Raw genomic sequence first — 24,859 nt, forward strand, 5'->3', positions numbered from 1 at the left:
TTTACAACACTAGAGCCTGTCTGCAGCCGTATTTATTCTCTTCCTAGTTTATATATATTTGTGTTAGCATATTGTTTCTTCATCATGTCTGCTAATTCACCAAGTTTAGAAAGTTAAAAACAATATGTTCATTCTGGCACATTCCCTTGCTGTCCATTTTCATACTGATCCTTAAACTACATATGGAAAATAGGTATTCCTATTAGACTAGTTCTTTTCCTTCTAGGTCTTTTCCTTTGGGGATTAAAATATTCCTTTGTCTCTGCCTGGCAAATTAAGTAAATTAACCAGCTCATCTAGTTAAGCCTCAGTAACATTGAATGTGAACCTAAATTGGACCTCGCAGGACTTTTTTATGTTCATATGGCTAGCTATTATTGAATTTAAGTTTAAATTTTATTATTACAATAATTTTGATGGACAAAATTTTATCTGGTAGTTTAATTTGTAACTTTCTGATTATAGTTGAGCATGTTCTTAGGTTATTAGGCATCTGTGCTTCATAAACTATAAAATATCCTTAGTACACTTATCTTTTTGATGGTCTTTTAAAATTGATTCTTTTTATATATATTCTTACTAAAATCATTTGTTTCCAGCATATATTACAAGTACCTTTCTTATAGTTTGTCTTAAAAATTCATGGTTTTTCACATCTATGTTTCCTGGCTTATATAACCTCAGATTCTTAGGGGTCTTTGCCTCTCTGAGGCCCTCATGCAGGATTGCAGTCTTTCCTCAAGTAGACATTGTCTCCTAAGGATCACAAGGCCAGAAATTATACTGTGTTTTTCTCAACCCTCTTTTTACCCAGTGCCCTTTATTACCCCAGCTCTCAGTAAAACATCCTTTGGGGAAACTACATTTCAGGGCCCTTTCCATCTGCCTTGCCGGCCACGGTGGCTATGAAGAGCTTCACTGATTATTCTCTCTTTCCTCCTTTGCAGGTGTAATCCTGAGCCTTAAATCTGCAACTGCAGATTTGATTTCCAAAAGTAATCATACAAGAAAACTATATGAAAAAAGATGGGCAGTGATCTTTGCTCACCTAGGAATGGTGCTTCCCTTTCTGGAATTTTGATTCACTTAGTTGTCACTGCTTTGTACTTTCTGATATCTTTATATGTGTAATTTTTTTTAAATCTAGTTTTCCCTAGTTGTTTAAATAGGAGCAGATTTCTGTCACCTACTACTGTCTGCCTAGAAGTGGAAATCCTTTTGTAGATACCTTTTGGGTTTTCTCTGAACCCAGAAAAATTATCTGCAAATAAGAATTCTTATTTTTCTAGTGTATTGTCTTAGTCAACATTCTCACTGCCATACTTATATAGGAATATTTATTTTCTCACAGTTTTAGAAATGTAGAGGTTCAGCCCATGTCAGGTCAAGTCTGTAGAGCTCTGGAGTTGGCAGCAGGGAGCTGGAGAGGGAGTGAGCTGACAAGACTACATGGAGGCCAGAAGCTTAGAGTGAGAGCGGGGAAGGAGAGATCTCATATAGTCCCCACGGCCACACCCTCAGGGATCCCTCCTTGCAGCCAAGCCCCACCTCAGCATTCTACCTTGTGTTCATGACAGCTCGGGGGCCTTCTAAATCCTAATCATAGGATCCATAGGTTTATGTAGTTTCTCTTGGTCTTTTTATAGTTGATTTCTAGTTTCATTCCATTATGGTCTGAAAAGACACAGAGAAGTATGTCACATTTTTTTTGAATTTGCTAGTGCTCACTTTGTGGCCCAGGATGTGATCTATTTTGAAGAAGGTTCCGTGAGCAGCTGGGAAAATGTGAACTCTGCTGTAGTTGGGTGGAATATTCTTATATGTCCAATAAGTCCATTTGGTTAATGGTGTTCTTTAGGTCTGAAGCATCTTTACTGACCTTTTGTCTAGATGATTGGTCTAATGGTATGAGAAGGCTGTTGAAGTCTCCCAGTATTATTGTATTGGGACTTCTGTGTGACTTATTGTCACAAAGAGTTTTTTTGTGAAAGTAGCTGCACTTATATTTGGGGCATAAATGTTGACTATTGTTATTTCCTCTTGCTGGATTTTTTTTTTTTTTTTTTTTTTTTTTTTTTTTTTTGCGGGTCTAGGATGGAACCCAGAGGCATTTGACCTCTGAGCTACAACCCCTGCACAATTTTTTGTTCTTTATTTTGAAACAGGGTCTCACTGAGTTGCAAAGGGCCTCACTAAGTAGCTGAGGCTGTCCGCGAACCGCGATCCTCCGGTCTCAGCCTTCCAAATGCTAGGATTACAAACGTGCACCACCATGCCTGGCTATGGATTGTTCATTTTACTAGTAAAAAATGACATGCTTTGTCTCTTCTAATAAGCTTGGGCTTGAAGTCTAATGTGTCTTATATCATAGTTGTAGCTGCTGCTTGTCTTTGAGGTCCATTGGCATGGATTACCTTGCTCCAGCCCTTTATCTTTAAATATCTTTATCTTTGTTACTATCTTTGTTACTACCCTTTATCTTTGTTACTATCTTTACTTGTAAGGTGTGTTTCTTGTTGCAACAGATAGATGGATTCTGGCTTTTAATCCATTTTGGCACCTTATGTTTTTTTTTATTGGGGAGTTGAGGCCATTTACATTCAGTGTGATTATTGAAAGATGATTTTTAATTCCTAACATTTTGAGTTTTAACTTCTATTTGAGGTAGTGTTTGTTCTTTGCCTAGTTATTTGCTTGATGGAAATTTTTCTTTCTCTGGTTCATGTATTATTTCTTCTTTGCAGTTAATCTCTTTGAGTATTTCTCTAGTCTGATTTGGAATACATTCTTTCAGCTTCTGTTTGTCGTGGAAGATTTTTATTTCCCCATTGAATTTGAGAGATAGTTTTGCTGGGTAGAAAATGTTGGGCTGCAGGTTGTTTTCTTTCAGAGTTTAGATTATGTTACTCCAGGCCCCTCTGGCTTTCATGACTTGGGTTAGGAAGTCTGGAGTGAGTCTAATTGGTTTGCCTGAGAATGTCACTTGGTCTTTTGTTTTTGTTGGCTTTAAGATTCTTTCCATGGCTTCGGTGTTGATCAGTTTGAATGTTATGTGGTGTGGTGAACCTTTACTCTGATCTTGTCTAAAGGGGGTTCTTTAAGTTTCTTGTACCTGTGTATCAACCTCTTGTTCTATGTTTGGACATTTTTCTGATATTACTTCTTTGAAAAGATTATTGATCCCTTTGGTTTCACTTTCAAGTCCCTCTTCTATGCCTATATTCTTAAGTTAGCTCTTTTAAGATGGGCCCAGCCAGACATGGTGGTGCACACTTGTAATCCCAGCATTTGGGCGGCTGAGACAGGAGGATCGCGGATTGAGGACAGCCTCAGCTACTTTACTGAGGCCCTTCGCAACCCAGTGAAACCCTGTTTCAAAATAAAGAATCAAAAAACAGGGCTGGGGATGTAGCTTGGAGATAAAATGGCCCTGCATTCCATCCCAAGTACAGCAAAAAAAAAAAAAGATGGACCCATATCTCTTCAATGTCCAATTCATGCTGTCAGATTGTTTTTTCTAAATTATATACTATTTGTTTGTTTTTGGAGTGATCATCTAAGAGTGAGATTCTATTCTCCATGTGGTCTAATCTATTGTTTATAGTTTGAATTGATGCCTTCACTTCAGTAATTGCATTATTTATTTCAAACTCTCTAAATTCTTTTCGGTCGTCTTACATAATTTCTACCGTTGCATTCCTGATTTGTCCTTCTGGCGTTCTCTGCAATTCTGTGTTGTCCATTGTCAGGTTCTGTTAATGTGGTGTTTGGGAGTTCATTGCTTCCTTGTTATTTCTCCTCATGATTTCAGAAATTTGTATCTGTTGATAGATTTCTCTCAGTCTCTAGGTATCAGCTGGTATATCCAATGGTAAGTTGTGTTATATTCACCAGTAAAGGTTGAGTGAGGAGGGATGTGAAGTTGTAAATGCAAGAATAGGGTAAAGCCACAGATAGGATCGAATAGGATGAGAGTATGAGTTTGGTATGGTAGTATATAGTAGAAATTAGAGATAATGTGTTTATCCTTTTGGGTCATAAGCATTATGATTGGGTATTCATGCCTTTGTGTGAAAAGTGCCTCCTTTCTGAACCTTGTTACGTTGTTGGCACTTTACTCATCTGATGTGAAGAAAAAAAAAGAAAAAAGAAAAAAATTAAAGTTATGGTGTTTTCTTGCTTTTGAAAGAACATTTTTTTAAGGCAATGGAAAGCAGGTGTCAGCAGGACTAATATTTGCTGCTTCCCTTGGTTGCCATCTTCCCTGAAGTCCTTATTGCTGTTTTTATAGTCAGATATTCATATGCTATACTTACTGTGCTCTAAATTTATATATCTCATTTAATATTTATACCTTATATGATAGAAACTATCATTCTTATTGTAATAGTTGAAAAACTAGGGCATGGTTAATAGAATTTACATGTTCACATGGCTTGTTAGTAGCAAACTTCAGAAATAAATTCAAGTAACACGAGTCTAGATCCTGGCCTCTTAAACAATATAAATAAAAGTTATGATTTTTTTTCTCACTGCAGAAGAATGACATGTACCAAAAATTACCTCATTAAGTAACTGTAAGGTTTTTTGACTGTTGGGCTAATGGGCTCACCCTTACCAAGTATAAGTTAAAGTTAATTTTGTTGTTATTGTTCTTCTTTTAGCTGAAATAGCCCAGAGATATAGGATAAGCAAATACCCAACCCTCAAGTTGTTTCGTAATGGGATGATGATGAAGAGAGAATACAGGGGTCAGCGATCAGTGAAAGCACTTGCAGATTACATCAGGCAACAAAAAAGTGACCCCATTCAAGAAATTGAGAACTTAGCAGAAATCAGCACTCTCGATGTAAGTTAACTTTTGCTAAATCAAATGAACATCACATGTTTAATTAATATAAACAAATTTTCTAATGCAAAGGAAGAATCTAGATATTACAGTTCATTACAGTGGGTTTGACATGTATAAAACTAATGGGTTCAATTTTTAAAAATTATTCTCAAGTGAGATGGTAGTGCTTTATCGAACTCCTGGATAAAATATATAATATACAGTAAAGTTGCATAGTTTGAATTAATTGAGGGCAAAAGCAAGTACAGATTATAAATAGAAGTTAAAGTTAAGCAAATACAATCAGAGTTTCCATATTTCCTTTGGAGGATACATTTAGGACATATGCTTTAATAGTTCTTATTTTAGTGTCCTATGAGATAGCCCCTTCTTAATAAACTTAGCAATCCCCCCCCTTTTTTTTTTGCTCACTAGTGTTTTAAAAAATAGCATGCAAAAGCAAAAACAACTGGGTTTGGGCTTTACCACAATCACCAGTCACCATCAAGTTTGATATTTGATTTTATGCTACCACAAACTAACAAATTAGCTAGTTAACATTTCATGGATGCTGTCAGAAGACATAGGACTCCTGGGTCAACGAAAAAGATCTTCCTCAGTCACATCATAGCCAGCAGTGTGAGTGTGTTTGTGTTGGTTTTCTTTCCCTGCAAATCCTGAGGAGGTAGCACGGAGGGTCCCAATGGATAGCTGCACATGTAGCAGGTTAGGTTACAGAAGAGAAGCACTGGGCTGGGGACTCCCTATTTCAGAGCAAGAGTAATGCTGCCTTATGTCCTGAACAAAGACATAACTTCATATTTGGCATATACAGTAAGACATTTAAGAGTGTGAGAGACCCATAGAGGAATCTCTACCAGCAGTCACAAATTATCAGTTGATGTGCTGTTTTTACAGATTGTAGAATTAGTCACATCATTTAAGAAAAGATCATCACTGATTACATTTCTCAAAGTATAAAAAAAATGATATTAGGATATGTTTATATATGATATAGGATATGTTTACATATGTTTATAGGATGTTAATGGTATTAGGATGTTTATGTTTATAAAAATGATATTAGGATATGTTATAATCTAATACCTGATATTAGGATATGTTTATATGTATTTTATTGTATTTAAGTGGTTTTCAACCCAGTGTAATCTTTAATAATTTTGTACTGGGTGTTAAAAGCTAAATATGTATTTATAGTTATGTTTCAATTGGAGATGATTAAATAGTAGCCAGAAAAAAAGGGTAAATGAGATAGCATACTTATAGGACTATATATTTTTGCAAAATAATTAGATACTTTATTTTACAGCGCAGCAAAAGAAATATTATTGGATATTTTGAGCAAAAGGACTCTGCTAACTATAGGGTTTTTGAAAGAGTAGCAAGCATTTTACACGACGACTGTACCTTCCTTTCTGCATTGGGGTAAGTATTTTAAATTGAGTGTGTTTGTAGGTCAATATGGCTGCTATGTTAAGTTGTTAAATATGGTCATTTACTGCAGACGACCTCTCCAAAGATGCTCTCAGTCCTCTTAGTCACCAGCCAGTCTTTGTAACCTACCTCTCCATCCTTTTTAAGGTTTTAAAAGTTCATTTCTTCTTCAACAGTATATTCTATCTAACAATGTGAATAAGAAGAAAAAAATGAACTGGTTAACAATGAACTCCTTTATGCTTTTATTCAACTGATTTTCTGGCACTTATCTTATGCCAGGCAAAATGCTAACGTATGAGGAGGTTAATAGACTGAAAGGACACACTGTCTTTCTCTTTAAGAACCATGGGCTTCATTGTCTTCATCTCCCACTCCCTCCACCACTTTTTTCTTACATCTTCCTTTTGGTACTGGAGATCGAAGCCAGGGCCTGCACACGTACTAATCATTAGCACTAAACTACACCCCCAGTGCGACAGTTCTCCTTTCTCAGGCCAACCTCCCTTCACTGGTGTTCTTGGAACTGACCCTCTGGGTTTTGATCTGTCAGTTGTTCCTGCTTCCTCATGTTTCCACCCTGACCCTTTCATAAACTGCTTTCTTTTTCAAAAACATGCTTGTCTCTCTCTTTTTATCTCTTGAGCTACAATCTCATCTTTTTTCATTCCCACGTTTTTGAAAAGTTAGTTTATGCTTGGCTACCTTGATTTCCTCAAACTCTAACAGTAAGAAAAACTTTACCTTTTGGAAGCTGGCTTTCACCTCAATCCCTCTGATGAAGTGTGTCTCTGCACAGTCACAAAATGATCCTTAATCACTAAACCTAGTGGCCCTTTTTTCAATCTTAATCCTCTTTAATTTCTCTGAAGAATGTTACATTCATGTACCCTTTCCTTTTTCTGCTGTGCCAGTACTTTACACTTAATTCCTCTGGTTTGCTGCTTACCTTTCTGGCTTCTCTTTCTTTCCTCTTTACTTCTTTTTCTCTTCAAATGAAATCATTCAAATGGTTCTGACCTTGTCCCTCTTCTCTTAGAAGCTGTCTCAACCATCCTTTGACTTCCATGTAGCAATAGTTTTAATGTTGGCTCAACTCTTAGGCTCAGTTGCAGTAGCTGTTTTGAGTAGAACCCAAATTTCTGGGCCAGTATGTCTTCATTTTAACTTTTGTCCTTTGTCCTTGATTTTTTTTTTTTTTTTTTTTTTTTTTTTTTTTGGTGGTACTGGGGTTCCTGGAAGCCCTTCTGCCTCCCGGCTACACTCCCAGACCTATTTTTTATACTTTTTTTTATTTGGAAACAGGGTCTCATAAGCCAGCGCGCGCGGCTGGCTTCGAACCTGCGCGATCCTCCTGTCTCTGCCTCCCAAGCGCGGGGATTACAAGCGTGCGCCACCACGCCCGGCTGACTTGAACTCCTTGATTTTTTGAAATCCTTTTATTGGTGCATTATAGTCTCCCATTATAACTGTACATGTCCTCTAGTGACATACTTGCACACAGCAAGCTTTTAGCGGGGTTTTACCCTGCTCCCTCCTCTCTCCCAATTCTCCATAAAAGATCTTGAGATTGACATTGGTATTCTCACATATGCACATAATATCAGTGGGGTGGTTGCTTTATTGATACTCCCCTCCTTCCCCTAGACACCTCCCTGGCTCCTCTGGAGTTTCTCCTCCATTATCTAAAGTCCCTCTTGTATCTCGATCACTCACTAGCTTTTGCATACAAGAGAAAACATATAACCCCTTACTTTCAGTGATTGGCTCATCTCACCCAACATAATGTTCTCCAGGTCCATTCATTTTCCCGCAGATGACATTCTGTTCTTTATTGCTGAGTAGAATTCCATTGTGTGTATAAGCCATAATTTTGTAATCCATTTATCTGTTGATGGACACCTAAGTGGGTTCCATAATTTGGCTAGAATTTCTTTGTGTATATGCTGTATCGTAAGCATTATCTGTGATGTTTTGAAGGTCACTGTAGAGTAGATGGGGACTCCCTCGACCTTGTACTTTTCATATCACCACTCTCGAGGTGCGTAGGCCACCCTTGCTGTTCCTCAGGCTCACTTGTGCCATAGAGCTTTGCCCTCGCTGCTCCTGTATCTGGAAGTGCTTCTCATAGAGTTCATCTCATTAGAAAGGGGTAGAAAATTGATGGTCAAGTCTGGCTTATAGGCAAATAACATGTTTTATTACTTTCTGTGACCAAATTAATGACCTTGATCCATAGTAAAAAACAAAACAAAAAACAGTTTGGGGACAGAACAGCTGAAGTGCTAAAAATACCAATCCAGGTTTATAAAGTAAAAAAATAGCCAAGTAAAAATTTTCTTTAATAAGCCTGCCTACCTTGTATTCAATTATTCTTTAAACACATACTTTTCTTAGCACTGTGCTGTCTTCTAAATGGGAAAGATGGTGAACAAGTATATATTTTCAAATCTTTATAGTTCATACATTGCAGAACTTACTCTGTTTCACTCAGGTATATGCTGGCAGTATTTTTTTTTTAAGTATTACTGTTTCTCCCTTCCTGTTAGGGATGTTTCAAAACCAGAAAGATTTAGTGGAGACAGCATAATCTACAAACCACCAGGGGTAAGTTGCTGTTTCTTAGTGTGTTTAATAAGATATTTAAATATATGTATAGGATAAACATATAGTTTTATGTGGTTTTTAATCTCATAGAATCATAGAACATTATGTTAGAAAGGAACTTGGAAGCATCTTCTTATTCTGATTTAAATGTTTCAAAGTGAAAGTAGGGCCACAAAAATCTGAAGTCACACAGGTATTTAGTGGCAAAGCTGGGATTGGAGGTCCCCTGGCTTTTTCTTTGCTCTGTTTTGCATTCAGTCTGGGAGCCAGATTCAAAATATGCTTCAGTGGTTCATGATCCTCACTTTGATCTATGTCATACTAGCCAAGCTTTCAGATCTTAAAGGGCATAAAGTAATCTGGGACTTGTTAGGTAGTAAGGAGCAGCTAGGTTGTTTTAACCATTCACTAAGAAGTTTTGAGAGTATATAAATGGAGAAGTAGCTGGTTAGGCCCAGATGATGGTAGCCACAACAAAGAGGTAAAAGTCATAGTATAGATCTTCCTAGATTGATCTCAAGTTCTGTGATTGTAAGGTTTTGTTTTTACACACACAAAAATAGGAATCTGTGGATATTTTTTTCAACTAATAGTTTACATTTAATGTTGTTTACAGCAACATTATCTATCACCTCTCCTATGGCTGCACAGAGAACCAAGCTCCCAGCACATGAACTCTTGGGACACACTGAAGCCATATTCAAACCAGAGCACATGAGTATTTGCTTGTTTACACTGGAATTTTTAATTTTTATAGTTAGAGAATTTTTTTTTCTTAGAAAGTTGATTTGCTTTTCTGAGTTCAGATAGTGTTTTAATCTATTTTCTGTTGGTATACATACCTGAAGGAAGGTGCTTTTTAAGAGAAGAGGTTTATTCAGCTCGCAGTAGAAGCTAGAAGCCAAGATAGCCCCTCTGTTTGTTCCCTGTGGCTATGTCATAACTGGTAAGGAAGCAGAAAGGGAGACAGCCACATGCAGAAGGGCAAGACAGGAAGCCATCAGCTAGCTACTCTTTTTATAACTACTTGCTCTTGTAAGAACTAAACAGGGTCCTGGAATAACTACAAATACTCCCGTCCCGGTGCAGTGGCCCTGATGACCTCATTACCCTCTACTACACTTGTTAAAGGTTCTAGCACCTCTCCTATGGCTGCACAGAGAACCAAGCTCCCAGCACATGAATTCTTGGGACACACTGAAGCCACATTCAAACCAGAGCACATGAGAATTTGCTTGTATATTCTGCAAGTGAATTTCTTTAATATAGTAGTTGACATTGTATCATATCTCCAGATGATCAGGAACCAGTACATGTATTCTAATGTAATCTGATCCTCAAGGATACAGGCTTTGGCATGGGATTACAAGTATGTGGCACTTGAGAGTGTGTAAGTGGAGAAGTAGCTACTTACTGTGGCACACACTTGTAATCTCAGTAGTTGGGAGGCTGAGACACGAGGATTGCAGGTTTGAAGACAGCCTCAGCAAGTAGTGAGACACTCATCAACATAGTGAAACCCTGTTTCAGAGTAAAAAACAAAATAGAGTTGGAGGTATAGCTCAGAGGTAGAATGTCCTCAGGTTCAATCCCCAGTAAGAGAGAGAGAGAGAGAGAGAGAGAGAGAGAGAGAGAGAGAGAGATGAAAAGAAGAAGAAAAGGAAGGAAGGCAGACAGACTGGAATCAGACTCTCGGTTTGAATATTAAATTCTGCTATCTTCCATGTTTATTACTCTGGAAAAGTTTCTTAGCTTCTCTCTGCTTCAGTTTTTTATTTGTAAAAATAAGAGATGGCAATAATTGTACCTGGAGACATTAAGAGGATTAATAAATCATATATAAAGGGCCTACAACAGTGCTTCAACACAATAATCTTAGTTAATGTTACATATTGTTTTTATCACCATTTAGAAACTTCATAAATAATTGATTTGAGCAAATGTGGGAACAAATGTGTAGGTAATTGGTGTTAGAGAGCGATACCTTTGCCTTGGATCTCTATAGCATTTGGTTTTTTCAAGGCTTTTTCATTCAGAATTTTCTTCTAACATTGTCAACTCTTAAGGATTAGCTTAATTTATTCATATGGACAAGTGTCTTTTCACAATGCCTGCCTGCCTTGGGGAAGGTACTGATAGTTAATTGACCTAAATTCAAGGAGAAGCAGAAGGCTTATATGTCACAGGTTAGATTATCAAGTTCCTAATAATCACAGAATTACCTTTTTTTTTTAACTGTCTATGACATTATTTTTCTATGCTTTATGTTTCTTTTGTATCTCCTATAAATATTCTGGGTTCCCTAGCTGGATTAAAAAATATGCCTGCCACAGCACAAGTTTGATGTGTTTTATTTTTTATTCCTGTTTCTATGACAGCATTCTGCTCCAGATATGGTGTACTTGGGATCTATGGCAAACTTTGACCTGACTTACAATTGGATTCAAGACAAATGTGTTCCTCTTGTTCGAGAAATAACATTTGAAAATGGAGAGGTACAGACTTCCTAGTGTGTGTTATTCTTAATTCAGATGTATAAAAGAACAAGCTTCCTCTGCCCATCATTCTATTTGAACAATTATCAGTTAAAAAATATCATACAGTGAGCACAACTATATAATAGCTAATTTCATAATACAGGCCAGTGATTCCTCACCTTTCCTGTCCCAGAACCCTTCTCTTGCATTCCCAGTAGTAACAGGAATTCACTACAGCCTTAAAAATGGGTTTGAAAATACATCTGGGATATCCACTGGCTGGTTGAGGATCCTTATCAAAGTGGATGTTCTTTGGTAGCAATGCTTTGTGGATTTTATTTACAGTGAATAATTATTTGCCACTCAAAGGTTTTTCTGGTTCTTATCTAACCTAAACAAAATAGAAAGAAGCAATTAAATTGTTATTCTTAGTCATTTTCATTTTGACTTTCTCTTTGATTTTGAAAGAGGGGGTAGACTGTGCTTAGAGTTATCAAGCGAATCAATGCACCTGATTCTCAGGCCTTGTGTATGTTTAGCTGAATTGCTTATATTTCTTAATTGGATTAGCTCATTTAGTGCTCAGAAGCTCAAACTTTATCATAATATTCACTTACTTTTAGGAATAGTTCTTTCAGGTATAGTTTCAGACAAAGTTTAAATATTTAAATAGACTTGGAAAATCTCAAATAGTATCTTTCCCTCCCCATTTGGTACTTTGTACTTTTCTGTCTTTCTTTCTTTCTTTCTTTCTTTTTTTTTTTTGTGGTATCAGGGATGGAACTCAGGGGCATTCTACCTCCAAGCTACACCCCCAGCCCTGTTTATTTATTAATTTGAAACAGGGTCTTACTGAGTTACAAAGTAAGTAGCTGAGGCTGGCTGTGAACCTGTCTCAGCCTCCCAAATGCTGGGATTACAAGCATGTGCCACCACGCCCGGCTCTTGGTACTTTGTACTTTTAATCATCTTGAAATTATATGTTGAACAAATATATCATTTAAACTATAAGAAAATATTTGTTTCCTTTAAATCTGTTTGTCTTGTTCTCCTTCTTAATACTTGTGTGGTAAAGAGTATGCAGCTGTGGCTACAAGTAAACTCAGAAGCGCAGGAGGTATAAATTCCCAGCTACCATGTTAGGGCTTGATTTTAGCAAGTTAATTAACATGTATATTTTTAAACTACTAATCTGTTTTTGATAGCTCTTGTGTGTTCATCCATGGGCTTGTTGAGTCCAGTAAAGTAATGTACATGTGCTTTCACTTTTAATTTTCTAGCTCTTAATTTGGTGTTTATTCAGTAACATTTGTTTCTTCACTTTTTGTCATATGTTGATTGCATGTTATTATATGCAAAAATTTGTAAGAGAGTGCAACAAAGTTACCTGTTTTCAAGGGGCTTTCAGTCCAGTATTTTACATGTACAGATCAGGTAACTGAACACATTCCCCTGCCCTGCCCTCCGACATGAGGGGCACTGAGAAATGTTCTTGGAGTTTAGAGGAGATAACTCATTTCTACCTTTAGAGATAGGGTGGAATAAGGGAACATTTTCAAGAGAGACATTTTAGTCCTGCAAATGCTAAAAGAAATAGCAGTGCTAAAAGAAACGGGGAAGCCAGAGTTGGGGGTTGGAGGGGAGAGGACTGCCCATTAAGTCAGAATTTAGCATTTGTTAGGGAGAATAAATTATTTCTATTAGCCCATTATATTTTTTTGTGTTCTCCAATGACAGTAGCACTTTAACCATCTTAAATGTACTTGAACATGTGTGTGTGTGTGTGTATGTGTGTGTGTGTGTGTATTGAGGCATATAGAAATATACATATGTAGGAGTATTTGTTAATAATGTTAATAGATTGCATACTAGTTGTTAATTTTATTATGGGGTTTTTATTTTTTACCCTAAAGAAAATATCTTTGGCTTTGAGTAGTTCACATGTAATTAGAATTATTATTTTGTAATAAGTATACTCAATTTTTTACTTTTACCTGTGAAGGTTGGAAATACAGATCATATTTATCCTGCTTATAAATTAACACTGATAAAGAACCAGCCTACTTCCTTCTTTAGTTAAGTGTCATAACCTTAATTGGCTGTCCCCTAAAGCCTCATATCCAGTACTAGCTAACAGACCCATTCCTGCAACAGAGCAGGGTTCTCTGAGTGCCTGTGTACTGGAATGGAGAGAGGAGCAAATTTATTCTTCCATTAAGGTTAATATTTATTTAAACCTTTAGATTTTTTTTTCCTGAATTGCTCTATTTGTTACATGGGTTGGGACCACAATTGTTCCTACCAAAGAAATAGCTAGAACTGAATAGAGAGGACTGATAATTCTCATCAACTGCTTCTTTCTATAGGAATTAACAGAAGAAGGGCTGCCTTTTCTCATACTTTTCCACATGAAAGAGGATACAGAAAGTTTAGAAGTATTCCAGAATGAAGTAGCCCGGCAATTAATAAGTGAAAAAGGTAGACAGATAAAGGTGTTTATTTTCATACTTTATTTTTCTTTTTTTGTCTTTCTCTCTTTTCCCTCCTATTACATTCATATTCATAGAAGCATATTTGGGTTAAAAGTTTAACAGATGTTGGATACTATGGTACGCACCTATAATTCTAGCTACTTGGGAGTTTGAGGCAGGAAGATCGCAAGTTTGAGGTCAGTCTGGATGCCATCTTAAAAAAAAAAAAGAACTAAATAAATAAGAGAGGAAATTTAAAAAGGGTTGGGAATGTTCCTCAGTGGTATAGCACCCCAGAATCAATCCCTAGTAACTCGAGCGCACGCGCACACACACACGCTTAACAAGTCAAGTCCACAATGTCACTGGGATAGAGTCACACATATAATGCCAATTACTTGAATATTGAATGACAAACTTATTCTTAGTTCTATTTTGTAATTTAAGGGGCAAGTATATACTAAATGATGCCACTCAAGAGCCCATAGTTCATTAAAAGGCATTTGTTTTCCTCATCAAAAAAAAAAAAAAAAAAAAAAAACAAGTCAAGTCATTTTATTTACTTTTTTTTTTTTTTTTTTTTTGAGTGTGGTATTGAGGATGGAACTCAGGGCCATTCTACTCCCAAGCTACACTCCCAACCCAATTTTGTCTTTTATTTTGAAACAGGATCTTGCTAAGTTTCAGAGGCAGAGGTTGCTGAGGCTGACTTCGAGTCTCACTCCTCTTTCTCAGCCTCCCAAGTACTGAGATTACAGGTGTGCACCGTAGTGCCTGGCTCCAAGCCATTTTGTTTATACTCAAATGTGAGGGTGAAGAGGTATTAGTAGAAACAGAATATGAAGAGGGCTTTTTTTTTTTTTTTTCTTTTCTGCAGCATGATTGTTTTAGAGAGGAGAAACAAATAGCCTGAAATGTAAGATCATTTCAGGCAAATATTACTGTTTGGGGTACTTCCTCTCACACCTTTCCCAGTGATTGCTGAGGATTTACACAGTGGAATGAAAGAAAGTTGAGTAGCTTCTGTGGGTTTCTCCAAAATATCTAAATGGAGTTTGAGGTATTAGCAACTTTCCCTCTGTAATTAGAGAAGAAAGTAAAAATAAACGAGAAGCATTGTATAGAGCTGCCCATCATAGTCACTTAGTAAATATTTAGGGATTAAGTTAGATTGAAAACTAACCAGTAGGATCTGTAAGGAGCTACAATGAAGAGGATTTCATGGGAACAGCTCACATATCAATTTTAGGAACTTGCTGCCCAGACCTGGGTAACATGCAGATCTGGTAGTTGCCCATGTAAAGAAAATAAAAGAATTTACTGTAGCATTTGAGTTTTCTTGTTATTTTTAGGGAAATTGTGCTCTCTTCCCTGAGAACTAAAATTCTGCCTCTTTTAAACATTACAATATTTAGGTTTTTGTTTTTCTGATTTCTAACAAATACTGGCTTTTTTGGTTTGTTTACTATGTCATTTCTTGTGAGTTTTAAAGATAATACAATGAAGAAAATTCTAATCTCAAAATTCTATTTTTTTCAAAGGTACAATAAACTTTTTGCATGCAGATTGTGACAAATTTAGACATCCTCTGCTGCATATACAGAAAACTCCAGCAGATTGCCCTGTAATAGCTATTGACAGCTTTAGGCATATGTATGTCTTTGGAGACTTTAAGGATGTACTGTAAGTATTCATTTTACTTTTTTAAAAATTACTGATATGTGTCTCAAAATTAAAATATTATTTGGATATTTTAAATAATCCTTTGTTGTAATAGTAACTTTGTTAATTGGATGGAAGAGGTTGTAGTTGACTCCTTTTCAAAGCATGTTATAATTGACTATGAGAATTACAGTAGACCTATGTAGAAACCACCAGTGTTATATGACTGGTATTAATCTTTGGGTGATTGTTGTTTAATGTTTAGGAATTAATCTCTGAAAGAAAATTCATGTCCTATGAGAAGTAGTTTTGAATTGAGTTTGGTCTTTATAAGCACACATCAGGGAAAATAGGTTATGATTCTAATTCCAGTTAAGGAAAATTGGTAATATTGCTGCTTTCTTGTGACTGCATCTAGCAAGAATTTTAGGGACATGTTTGTATGATCTGGCATTTTGCTATTTCTGGGCATTTCTAATGGTTATACAGCTATAAACCTTTCCAAAAATTTGTAAACTCTGTGATTCAGTTTTCAGGTATTTATAATATTAATAAACATATGAGCCCTTTAACTAATAAACACACTGAATTTTTATCACCTTTTGGAGACTTTTAAATAGTGATTAAAAGAGGAGGTATTTCTTCATATATGAAAAATTTAAGCAATCAGATTAGACTTTTTCATTTAAAAATTCATTGCGAAGCCGTTTTTATCTTAAAAGATTAAATTACACAAGGAGGATAATTTGAAGTTGTGTTGCAAAATGAATTACTTCAAACGCTTCTAAATATTTTTAGTAGAGATGATTGTTGGACAGATTCTTAGTCTTAAAACTGTATAATAGGCCTACATTTGAATCCTGTCTTGGGCCAGTGATTTCTCTGGTGTTTTTTTCTTCATATATAAAATAAGCTTGATAGCATCACCTTCCTAGTAAAATGTTCTATGAAAGTTAGTGGGTAGTGATAGTTGTGTTATAAACCATAAAGTTATGAAGAATTTTATACTCAGGGAGAGCATGGTTATATTATAAAACATAAAGTAGTATCATATCTTAAATCTTACTTTACCCATACTTGAAATGATATCATTTAACCTACTAATGCATTAAATATATATCTAGGTCTTCCATATGACAGCCACTGTGCCCGTATTTAAAGTTTATTATGACGGGGTTCTCTGGAGCACTGGGCTGTCCTTGTTCTGGGACAGGTTAAGAACATCCGTCTTCTAGAACAGTCCTGGAAATGTGTCCCTGGATTCCCTGGGACTGGCCTGAAGCCTGCATCAGGTGGTATTGATCTGGAGGCTAAGTGCTGGCCTAGAGGTTACATCTGCAAGGATGAGTTGGTTCCTGGAATACAGCCTGAAAGCTAGGTCTGTGGGGCCAGTCCTGGAGCCCAAATCTATAGGGTCTAGTCCACCATGAGCTCTACTGGAACAAGGTATGGGGCCTAATCTGGTGCTGTGGACCATTCCAGACCCTCAAACCACTGGGGTTGGCCCAGCACTTGGAGTAGTCCAGATATAGCTTGCCAGGCAGATCTCCAGCTAGCCTGGTGCTGAGTAGGACTGGAGCCCATATCTGCAAGGAGAAGATGACCCCTTCTTCTTCACATGGATAGTCACAACATAAGGCGACAAGAAATGCAAAAATAAAATAAAGTAACACAAATCATGAAAAACCACATAAAGTATACAATAATCCAGTTGCTAATTCCATAGAAAGATATATGAACTACCTGAAAAAAATCCCAAATAGCTGTTTTAAAGAAAACTTAGTGAACTTTACGAAAATACTGGCAATTCAGTGAAATCAGAAAACAAGTGGCCAAAATGAGAAAATTAACAGAGACAAATGTATATATAAAATCAGGCAGAAGTTCTGGAGCTAAAGAACACAAAAAGAGGGAGGATCTTAAGTACAGCTTAGGGTTTTACCTCATTAAACTAAAGAAGAAAAACCTAAGCCCAAAGTTAGTAGGAGAAAATAATGTAGATCAGAGTAGAAATAAATGAAATAGAGTAGAAAAACAATAAAAAAAGATCAACGAAATTAAGACTTGGTTTTTGGAAAAGATAAAATTGAAAAACTTTAGAGTAAGAAAGAAGAATCAAGTAAAGTCAGAAATTGAAAGAGGAGACATTACAAATGATACCATAGAAAGAGGAAGGATAAGAGACTACTTTGAACAATTTTGTGCTAACAAATTGACAACATAAAAGAATGCAGCAAATTCCTAGATACTTATAACCTACCAAGGTTGAATCATAAAGCAGTAAAAAATGCTAAACATATCAATAATTAATAAGGAATTGAATCAGTAATAAAAAGTCTCCTACTAGCAAGATGTGGTAGTTCACGCCTATAATCCCAATATTTAGGAGGCTGAGACAGGAGGATTGGAGGTTCAAAGACAGGCCCAGCAACTTAGCAAGACCCTATTTCCCAATATAAAACAAAATCGGGCTGCTGGGTTCAATCCTTAGTCACACACACACACACACACACACACACACACACACACACACACGATGGGCTCTGACCAAGTAAAGCTAATCTATCAACGAGAAGCATTCTTTTGATGCCTGGCTGCAGCCTATACAGTTTCTCCAGAGAAATCTGGAAATGGGAAATGATTGTCCCTCATCTTTGAAGTGTTGTGTTCTCTAAGTAGGATGGAGATAAGAGAAGTGACTGTAATGGAAGCTTTTTGAAGTAAATTACTTCTTTAATTTTTCCCTTAGGTGTCTGATTTCTCCTAGGCACTGTTCACGCTCACATTTTTTTAATTGTAAGGAGGCACATGCTGTGTGAGCTACAGACTGAACCTATATGAATAGATATTAAAAAATCAAATAAAACATGCAGCGAAGTGAAGCTGACACGTTTAATGGCTTGTATGATTGTTATTGTGCTACATGGTAATTAAGGCTTAAATGATAAGCAGTTTCCATAAATTACTGTAATTACTATTACTTTTACTTAGTAACTCAGCATTTCTGGGGTCATCTAGAGGAAGTATGATTGTGGTGAGAGAGGAAAAGCAAGTTTTTTAGTGCATAGCCCCTGCCCATGCCAGAAGTGGGTGTTAGAAGGTGGAGGCTCCAGTATTCTCTTCACTTCTTCCTTACTCCAGAGAAACTGAGGCTCAGCAAAGTAAAATAACTTGCAAGGCCACATTAGAGTATATTGAGCCCTGAAGTCCCAAGATCATAACACTACATGAAAACTGACATTTTAATTTTTTTGTGTGTGTGGTACTATTTTTTAAATTAATTTATTTTTAATACAAAATTTTTATTGAACATAAATGGTATACATTTAAACTATACTTGGTGCCCTCTCCCCCGGCCCTCACTTTCTCTTCCCCCTCTCACCAATGATTGTCCAGGGTAACCATGCCATATTCATACTTTTACACATATTCGGATGTAGACCCTCATTAATCAAGTTCAGCCTTCCTCCTCTCCTATCTTTCCATTCAAGCTTTGCTGGCATTTCCCCTCCATTATTTGGAGTCCCACTGGTATCCTCTATGTTCCCTAGTTTGGGCATATTAGAGGAAACATATGTATCTTCTTCTGCCGCTTGGCTGATCTCACTTAACATAATGCTCTCCAGGACTTTCCATCGTCTTGCAAATGATATGATTTTGTTCTTCTTTATGGCTGAGTAGAATTCCATTGTGTGTATTTCCCAAAGTTTTGCCATCCATTCATCTGTTGATGGAGATCTGGGTTGGTTCCATATTTTGGCTACTACGAATTGTGCTGCTATGAACATACGTATGCATATGTTGCTGTAGTTCTCTAAATTCAACCCCTTTGGAAAAATACTCAGGAGTGGTAGAGCTGGATCATATGATGGATCTATTCCCAGCTTTCTTAGGAATCTTATGTGGTACTATTTTTAGTACCTATAAAAAGCAGTGTAAGCTGGGCGTCGTGGCACATGCTTGTAATCCCAGTACTTGGGAGGCTGAGACAGGAGGATCACAGGTTCATGGCCAGCTTCAGCTACTTAGGCCCTCCACAACTTAGTGAGACCTTGTTTCAAAATAAAGAATAAAAAATAGGGCTGGGGGTGTAGCTTGGAGGCAGAATGCCCCTGGGTTCCATCCCCAGTATAAATTATTTCAATACATTTTACCTTCCTTGCTCCTAATAGCAAGGTGGCCATCAAAGTGCTGACAGAGCCAGGCAATGTACTAACCTTACTTTATACATTGTATGTATTCCTAATTTACCCATTAAAAAAAACTTATAACTTGGGTGTTATTTCCATTTTACAGTAAAGAAGTCAAGTACCAAGAGATTTAGTAACTTTGAGCAAAGATGAAACATACTTGTAGATACAGACTGTGTGTGACACTAGCTGTATCACCCTGAGCAAGTTACTGAGCACCTTTCTGCCTGTGTTTCCTCATAGTAAATGGGGAATTATAGTAGTGCCTGCTGGATAGGATTGTGAGCATTAAGTGAATGCATGTATCTGTACAACAGTGTCTGTTACAGATGGCTCTGTTATAAGGCTAGCCGTGGTGATTATGGGCAGTAGTGTATAGAGATCAAAACAAAGCTTGTCAGACTATTAAAAATACCATGAGGTTGAATAAAGCAGTTGTTCAGAAAGCTAAAGCCCCAAAAGGTTCAGCAAAGTCAGGTGTGGTGGTGCACGCCTCTAATCCTAGTAACCTGGGAGGCTGAGACAGGAGGATGGCAGGTTCAAGGGACAGTCTCAGCAAGTAGTGAGACTTTCATCAACCTGTTAAAAACCCTGTTTAAAAACAAAAATAAAATAGGGCTGGGGATGTAACTTGGAGATAGAATGCCCCTGGGTTCAATCGCCAGCAACACACACACACACACACACACACACACACACACACACACACACACACACAGACACAGGTTAAGCAACCTAAATGGGAAAATATAGTGTTTCTTATAAAAGTAATACATACATTAAATGAGTTTGTACTGTTATTTAAAAGAAAGTTTTAGGCTTAAATATAGAAAAACTACCAGGACCTATGGTTAGAGTTCTTAGAGCATCAAAAGAACTATGTAGGCTGCACACACTTGTAATCCCAGCATTCAGGAGGCTGAGACCTGAGGATTGTGGTTCTCAGACAGCCTCAACTACTTAGTGAAGCCCTTTGCAACTCAGTGAGACCCTGTTTCAAAAAATAACAAGATTAAAAAATAGGGCTGGGGGTGTAAGTCGGAGTTACGGTGCCCCTGGGTTCCATCCCCAGGTCCTAAAAATAAATAAATAAATAAATAAATAAATAAATAAATAAATAAATAAGAATTATGTAGAAACTGGGCATGGTGGCGCGTGCTTGTAATCCCAGCGCTTGGGAGGCCGAGACAGGAGGATCACTCAGGTTCAAAGGCAGCCTCAGCTACTTGGTGAGGCTCTCAGTGACTTAGTGAGACTCTGTTTCCAAATAAAATATAAAATAGGTCTGGGAATGTAGCCCGAAGGTAGAAGGGTTCCATCCCCAGTACCACCAAAATAAATAAGTAAATAAATAAATAAAGGATAAAATATAGGGGCGGGGGTGTAGCTTGGAAGTAGGATGCCTCTAGGTTCAGTCCCCAGTATCACAAAAGGGGGGGAAGGCAAGTGGATAAACTTATAGTATTCCATTGAAAGATATACAGTAATAAGTTTATCCAAGTAATAGATTTTATAATGCAGCAAAATAGAGTAATGTCAAATGTAATGTGCTAAGGGGGAAAAAGCCATTCTCATGACTACATATTATACGATTACATGTATATGGCATTCCAAGAACAGAACAGGTTAGTGGTTACCAGGAATTAGGAGAAAGAAAAAGATTTTCCAATTTGAAAAGGATGTAGGAATTGTTCTCACTTGGTTTGTGGAAGTGATAATAAGATGCCATACATATATTAAAACTTACAGAACTTAAAGTGTAAAAAAGGTGAATTGTGCACAATGTATAAATTTTTAAAATAGTAATAGTTCAGAAATTATTTCTTGCCTAGAAGACACAATTTACACTGGACTAGTTGTGATGGTCCGTGGTCTTTATAAGTCAAACTAGCAAGGCATTATTTTGAACATGTAGACCATTTGTGATTCTTTGGGTTGAGTAGATATTTTTCAGCATTTTGCTGTGGGTAACAGTAGATGATGTCAGATTAAATTTAAATTGATCTCTCAATGTTTATCTCTGGTGCATGTGCAATTACTTCAACACCAGAGAACCTTTCAGAGGCACTCTGTCAATACAGCTACCTGACAGTCATTTGTATTTGTAAACTGTGCATTTGGCACCTGCTGGTCTCTGTTGCATTGGAGCTAGTGGGGAGCCAAAATGGCTGTACAATGAAGTTATTGGTTGATATATCTCAGTAGGAGTTATTGAAGGGGAGAAGCAGCACTTGCAGGACCTCAGGAGAGGATACAAAGAAAAACTAGTAACAGAAACACAGGCCAGCTAATCTTTGCTCCCAGAAAATAATTCAGTCAGTTGCTCCTACCCAAGGAATTAAAGTGTATGTGAACCTACCTTTTAATTCTTGGAACAGATATATTTTTGAAGAACAAAGGGTTTCTGTTTAAAATATATTAATGTACAAAGATCCTAATAGAAAGCAGGTAATTTATATAAAAAGAAGTATAAATTAACATGCAGGCATCTTTTACCTATCAAGTTAGTAAAACAAATTTGTTTTTATTTTTTTGTTTCTAAGAGTGGCCTTATTTTTATTTTTTATTGGTGCATTATAGTTTCACATCATAATGCAGATCATGTTGACAATGGCATACATTCACACAATACTTGGTGCCCCCCAGCCACCCCTTTTCACTCCCTCCCAGTACCAAGTGTCCAGGTTGACAATGTTCTATTCACATGTGTATTCATAGTCGAAGGTAGCATTTCCATGAATGAACCTGTCTTCCTCTTCCCCTACCCTTCCTCCCTGGCTCCACTGAGATCAAGAATCTAAAGTGAAAGCCTACAAAATAGAGAAGATCTTTACCAGCTATCCCTCTGATAGAGGGCTAATATCCAGAATATACAAAGAACTTAAAAGACTTTACACTAGAAAAACAATAACCCAATCCAGAAATGGGCAACTGAATTGAATAGACATTTCACAAAAGAAGAGATACATGGCCAAGGTATATGAAAAAAATGTTCAACATCATTAGCAATCAGAGAGATGCAAATCAAAACTACACTGAGATTCCATCTAACCCCAATCAGAATCCAAGCATTAAGAAGTCAAATAACAATAAATGTTGGAGAGGATGTGGGGAAATAGGAACTCTTTTACACTCTTGGTGGGAGTGCAAACTAGTTCAGCTGCTATGGAGATCAGTGTGAAGATTTCTTAGAAAATTGGGAATAGATCTACCATACGATCCAGCTATCTTTCCAAAGATTCGCTATCTTTGGAAAGATCCACTATTGGGTATCTTTCCAAAGGGGTTGAAACCAGGGAACTATAGTAACATATGCATACCCATGTTCATAATAGCACAATTCACAATAGCAAAACTATGGAACCAACCTAGGTATCCATCAACAGATGAATGGATTACAAAATTAAGGGAAATACACACAATGGAATTCTACTCAACAGTAAAGAACAAAATTATGTCATTAGTAAGAAGATGGGAAGACCTGGAAAACATTATGTTAAGTGAGATTAGCCAAACATAGAAATAAAAAGGACACCTGTTTTCTCTAATATGCTTAAGCTAGGGAGTATTTGGGATACCAGAACCAATTTGTTTAAAAAAAAAAATACTGGTAAGACTTCAAAGAACAAATAGACAAATAGAAATTGATATTTTGGAGGTATAATGTCAAAAGTTCTTATTCTTTAATACTGTGTTACTAATTTATCAGATATAATACAATAAAGAAGAAAGCCTGATATGTAAATTTTTTTCATAGCCAGCTATGATGGTACAATCTTGTAATCCCAGTACTTGGGAGGCTGAGACAGGAGGATCACAGGTTCATGGCCAGCCTCAGCTACCTAATGAGGAGGCACTCTGCAACTTAGTAAGACCCCGTTTCAAAATAAAGGAGGCTTATTTTTTGGAGCTAGAATGCTGCCGGGTTCCACCCCCAGCACCACAATAAGTAAATATAAAAAATAAAAAAATAAATTTGTTCATATCTGATTCCTAACTAATTAAGGAAATTATGCCTATAGAAAGAGAGCTGTGTTGTTTGACGTATCATTTTCCTCAGAATATTTTGAAGCCATGAGAGTAAGCTTTTTTTTTCACAGTTGAAGACTGCCCGAGGAGTTTATGAAGACCTCCACAACAAAACAAATAACTGAAAGTCATGCAGAAGTGCCTTTCTCATGCAAGTAAAGCCAGCTGAATGGCCTTAGGAAGTCTTTTGCCTTTTCAGTGTTAAGCAGTCGCAGAGCTATATCAAGTGTGGTTGAAGTATTTGTGAAGACATTTCCTATTGTGCTTAGAAGAAAACTACACCTGACTTCAGATTAGTGCTAGTTCTCACTGGCAACGAATGCCTTCGAGGACATGCATCTCAAAAGAGGGGTCATGCTCTAGGTTAAGGTTACAGAGGGCAGACACCTGGCTGACATGGCTTAAATGCTGGTGGAGAGTGGATGTCCTGATATTTTTCTTGTAGGGTCTTGATGTTTTACATAGTTACAAAACTGCATAGTTTTAAGTGATTATCTTGTAACATTACTTTTTTCCTTGAGCCATATCATTTTTAGTGTGATTTTTGCAGGACATAAAGTTTTTTAGTTATATAAAATTAAGGAAACTACATGAATACCAGCCATATATGATGTTAAGTCAGTTTGGGTGTAACATCTTGATAAACTACAATGTTTCTCCTAAAATGATGGGCACAGGAGCATTTTCCATGAAACAAGTTCAAGAACTAGAACATTAAACTGAGTAACTAGATGCCATGATTACAAACTATGTAAAAATGTTTGACATAGGATTGGTGGGATTATAGATAATTTTTAAAATTTTGTTGATGGGCCCATTTTAGCAGTTTATGCTATTTTTATTTGGCTTTGCTTTTAGAATTCCTGGAAAACTCAAGCAATTTGTATTTGATTTACATTCTGGAAAACTGCACAGAGAATTCCATCATGGACCTGACCCAACTGATACAGCCCCAGGAGAGGTAGGACCTTAGTTTCTTTTCCAGTGGCCATTCTGAAGCTCCTGTAAAGCCTTGAGTTTCAACTCCTGAATATCTTTGTAAAGAAATTCTGAACAGACTACAGAAAAAACACAAATTATGCTGTTTTTAAATTACTTTTAACAATTTTAGGACTTTTGAAAAGTTTTAGAATATAT

General features: G+C 36.8%; 1 protein-coding gene across 1 annotated transcript in view; it reads left to right on the forward strand.

Annotated features, from left to right (window-relative positions):
* Positions 1 to 24,859, forward strand: part of ERP44 (endoplasmic reticulum protein 44) — a gene marked incomplete at its 3' end in the record, with an annotated part of 79,035 nt that overhangs the window by 51,134 nt on the left and 3,042 nt on the right. Inside the window, exons 5-11 of the mRNA XM_080708507.1 lie at positions 4,665 to 4,849; positions 6,162 to 6,277; positions 8,836 to 8,893; positions 11,272 to 11,388; positions 13,737 to 13,848; positions 15,383 to 15,524; positions 24,581 to 24,683. Coding sequence (XP_080564633.1) covers positions 4,665 to 4,849; positions 6,162 to 6,277; positions 8,836 to 8,893; positions 11,272 to 11,388; positions 13,737 to 13,848; positions 15,383 to 15,524; positions 24,581 to 24,683 — 833 coding nt within the window. The remainder of the gene's footprint in view (positions 1 to 4,664; positions 4,850 to 6,161; positions 6,278 to 8,835; positions 8,894 to 11,271; positions 11,389 to 13,736; positions 13,849 to 15,382; positions 15,525 to 24,580; positions 24,684 to 24,859) is intronic.

This window comes from Muscardinus avellanarius (genome assembly GCF_963383645.1).
Source record: "Muscardinus avellanarius genome assembly, chromosome: 13".
Lineage (NCBI taxonomy): Eukaryota > Metazoa > Chordata > Mammalia > Rodentia > Gliridae > Muscardinus > Muscardinus avellanarius.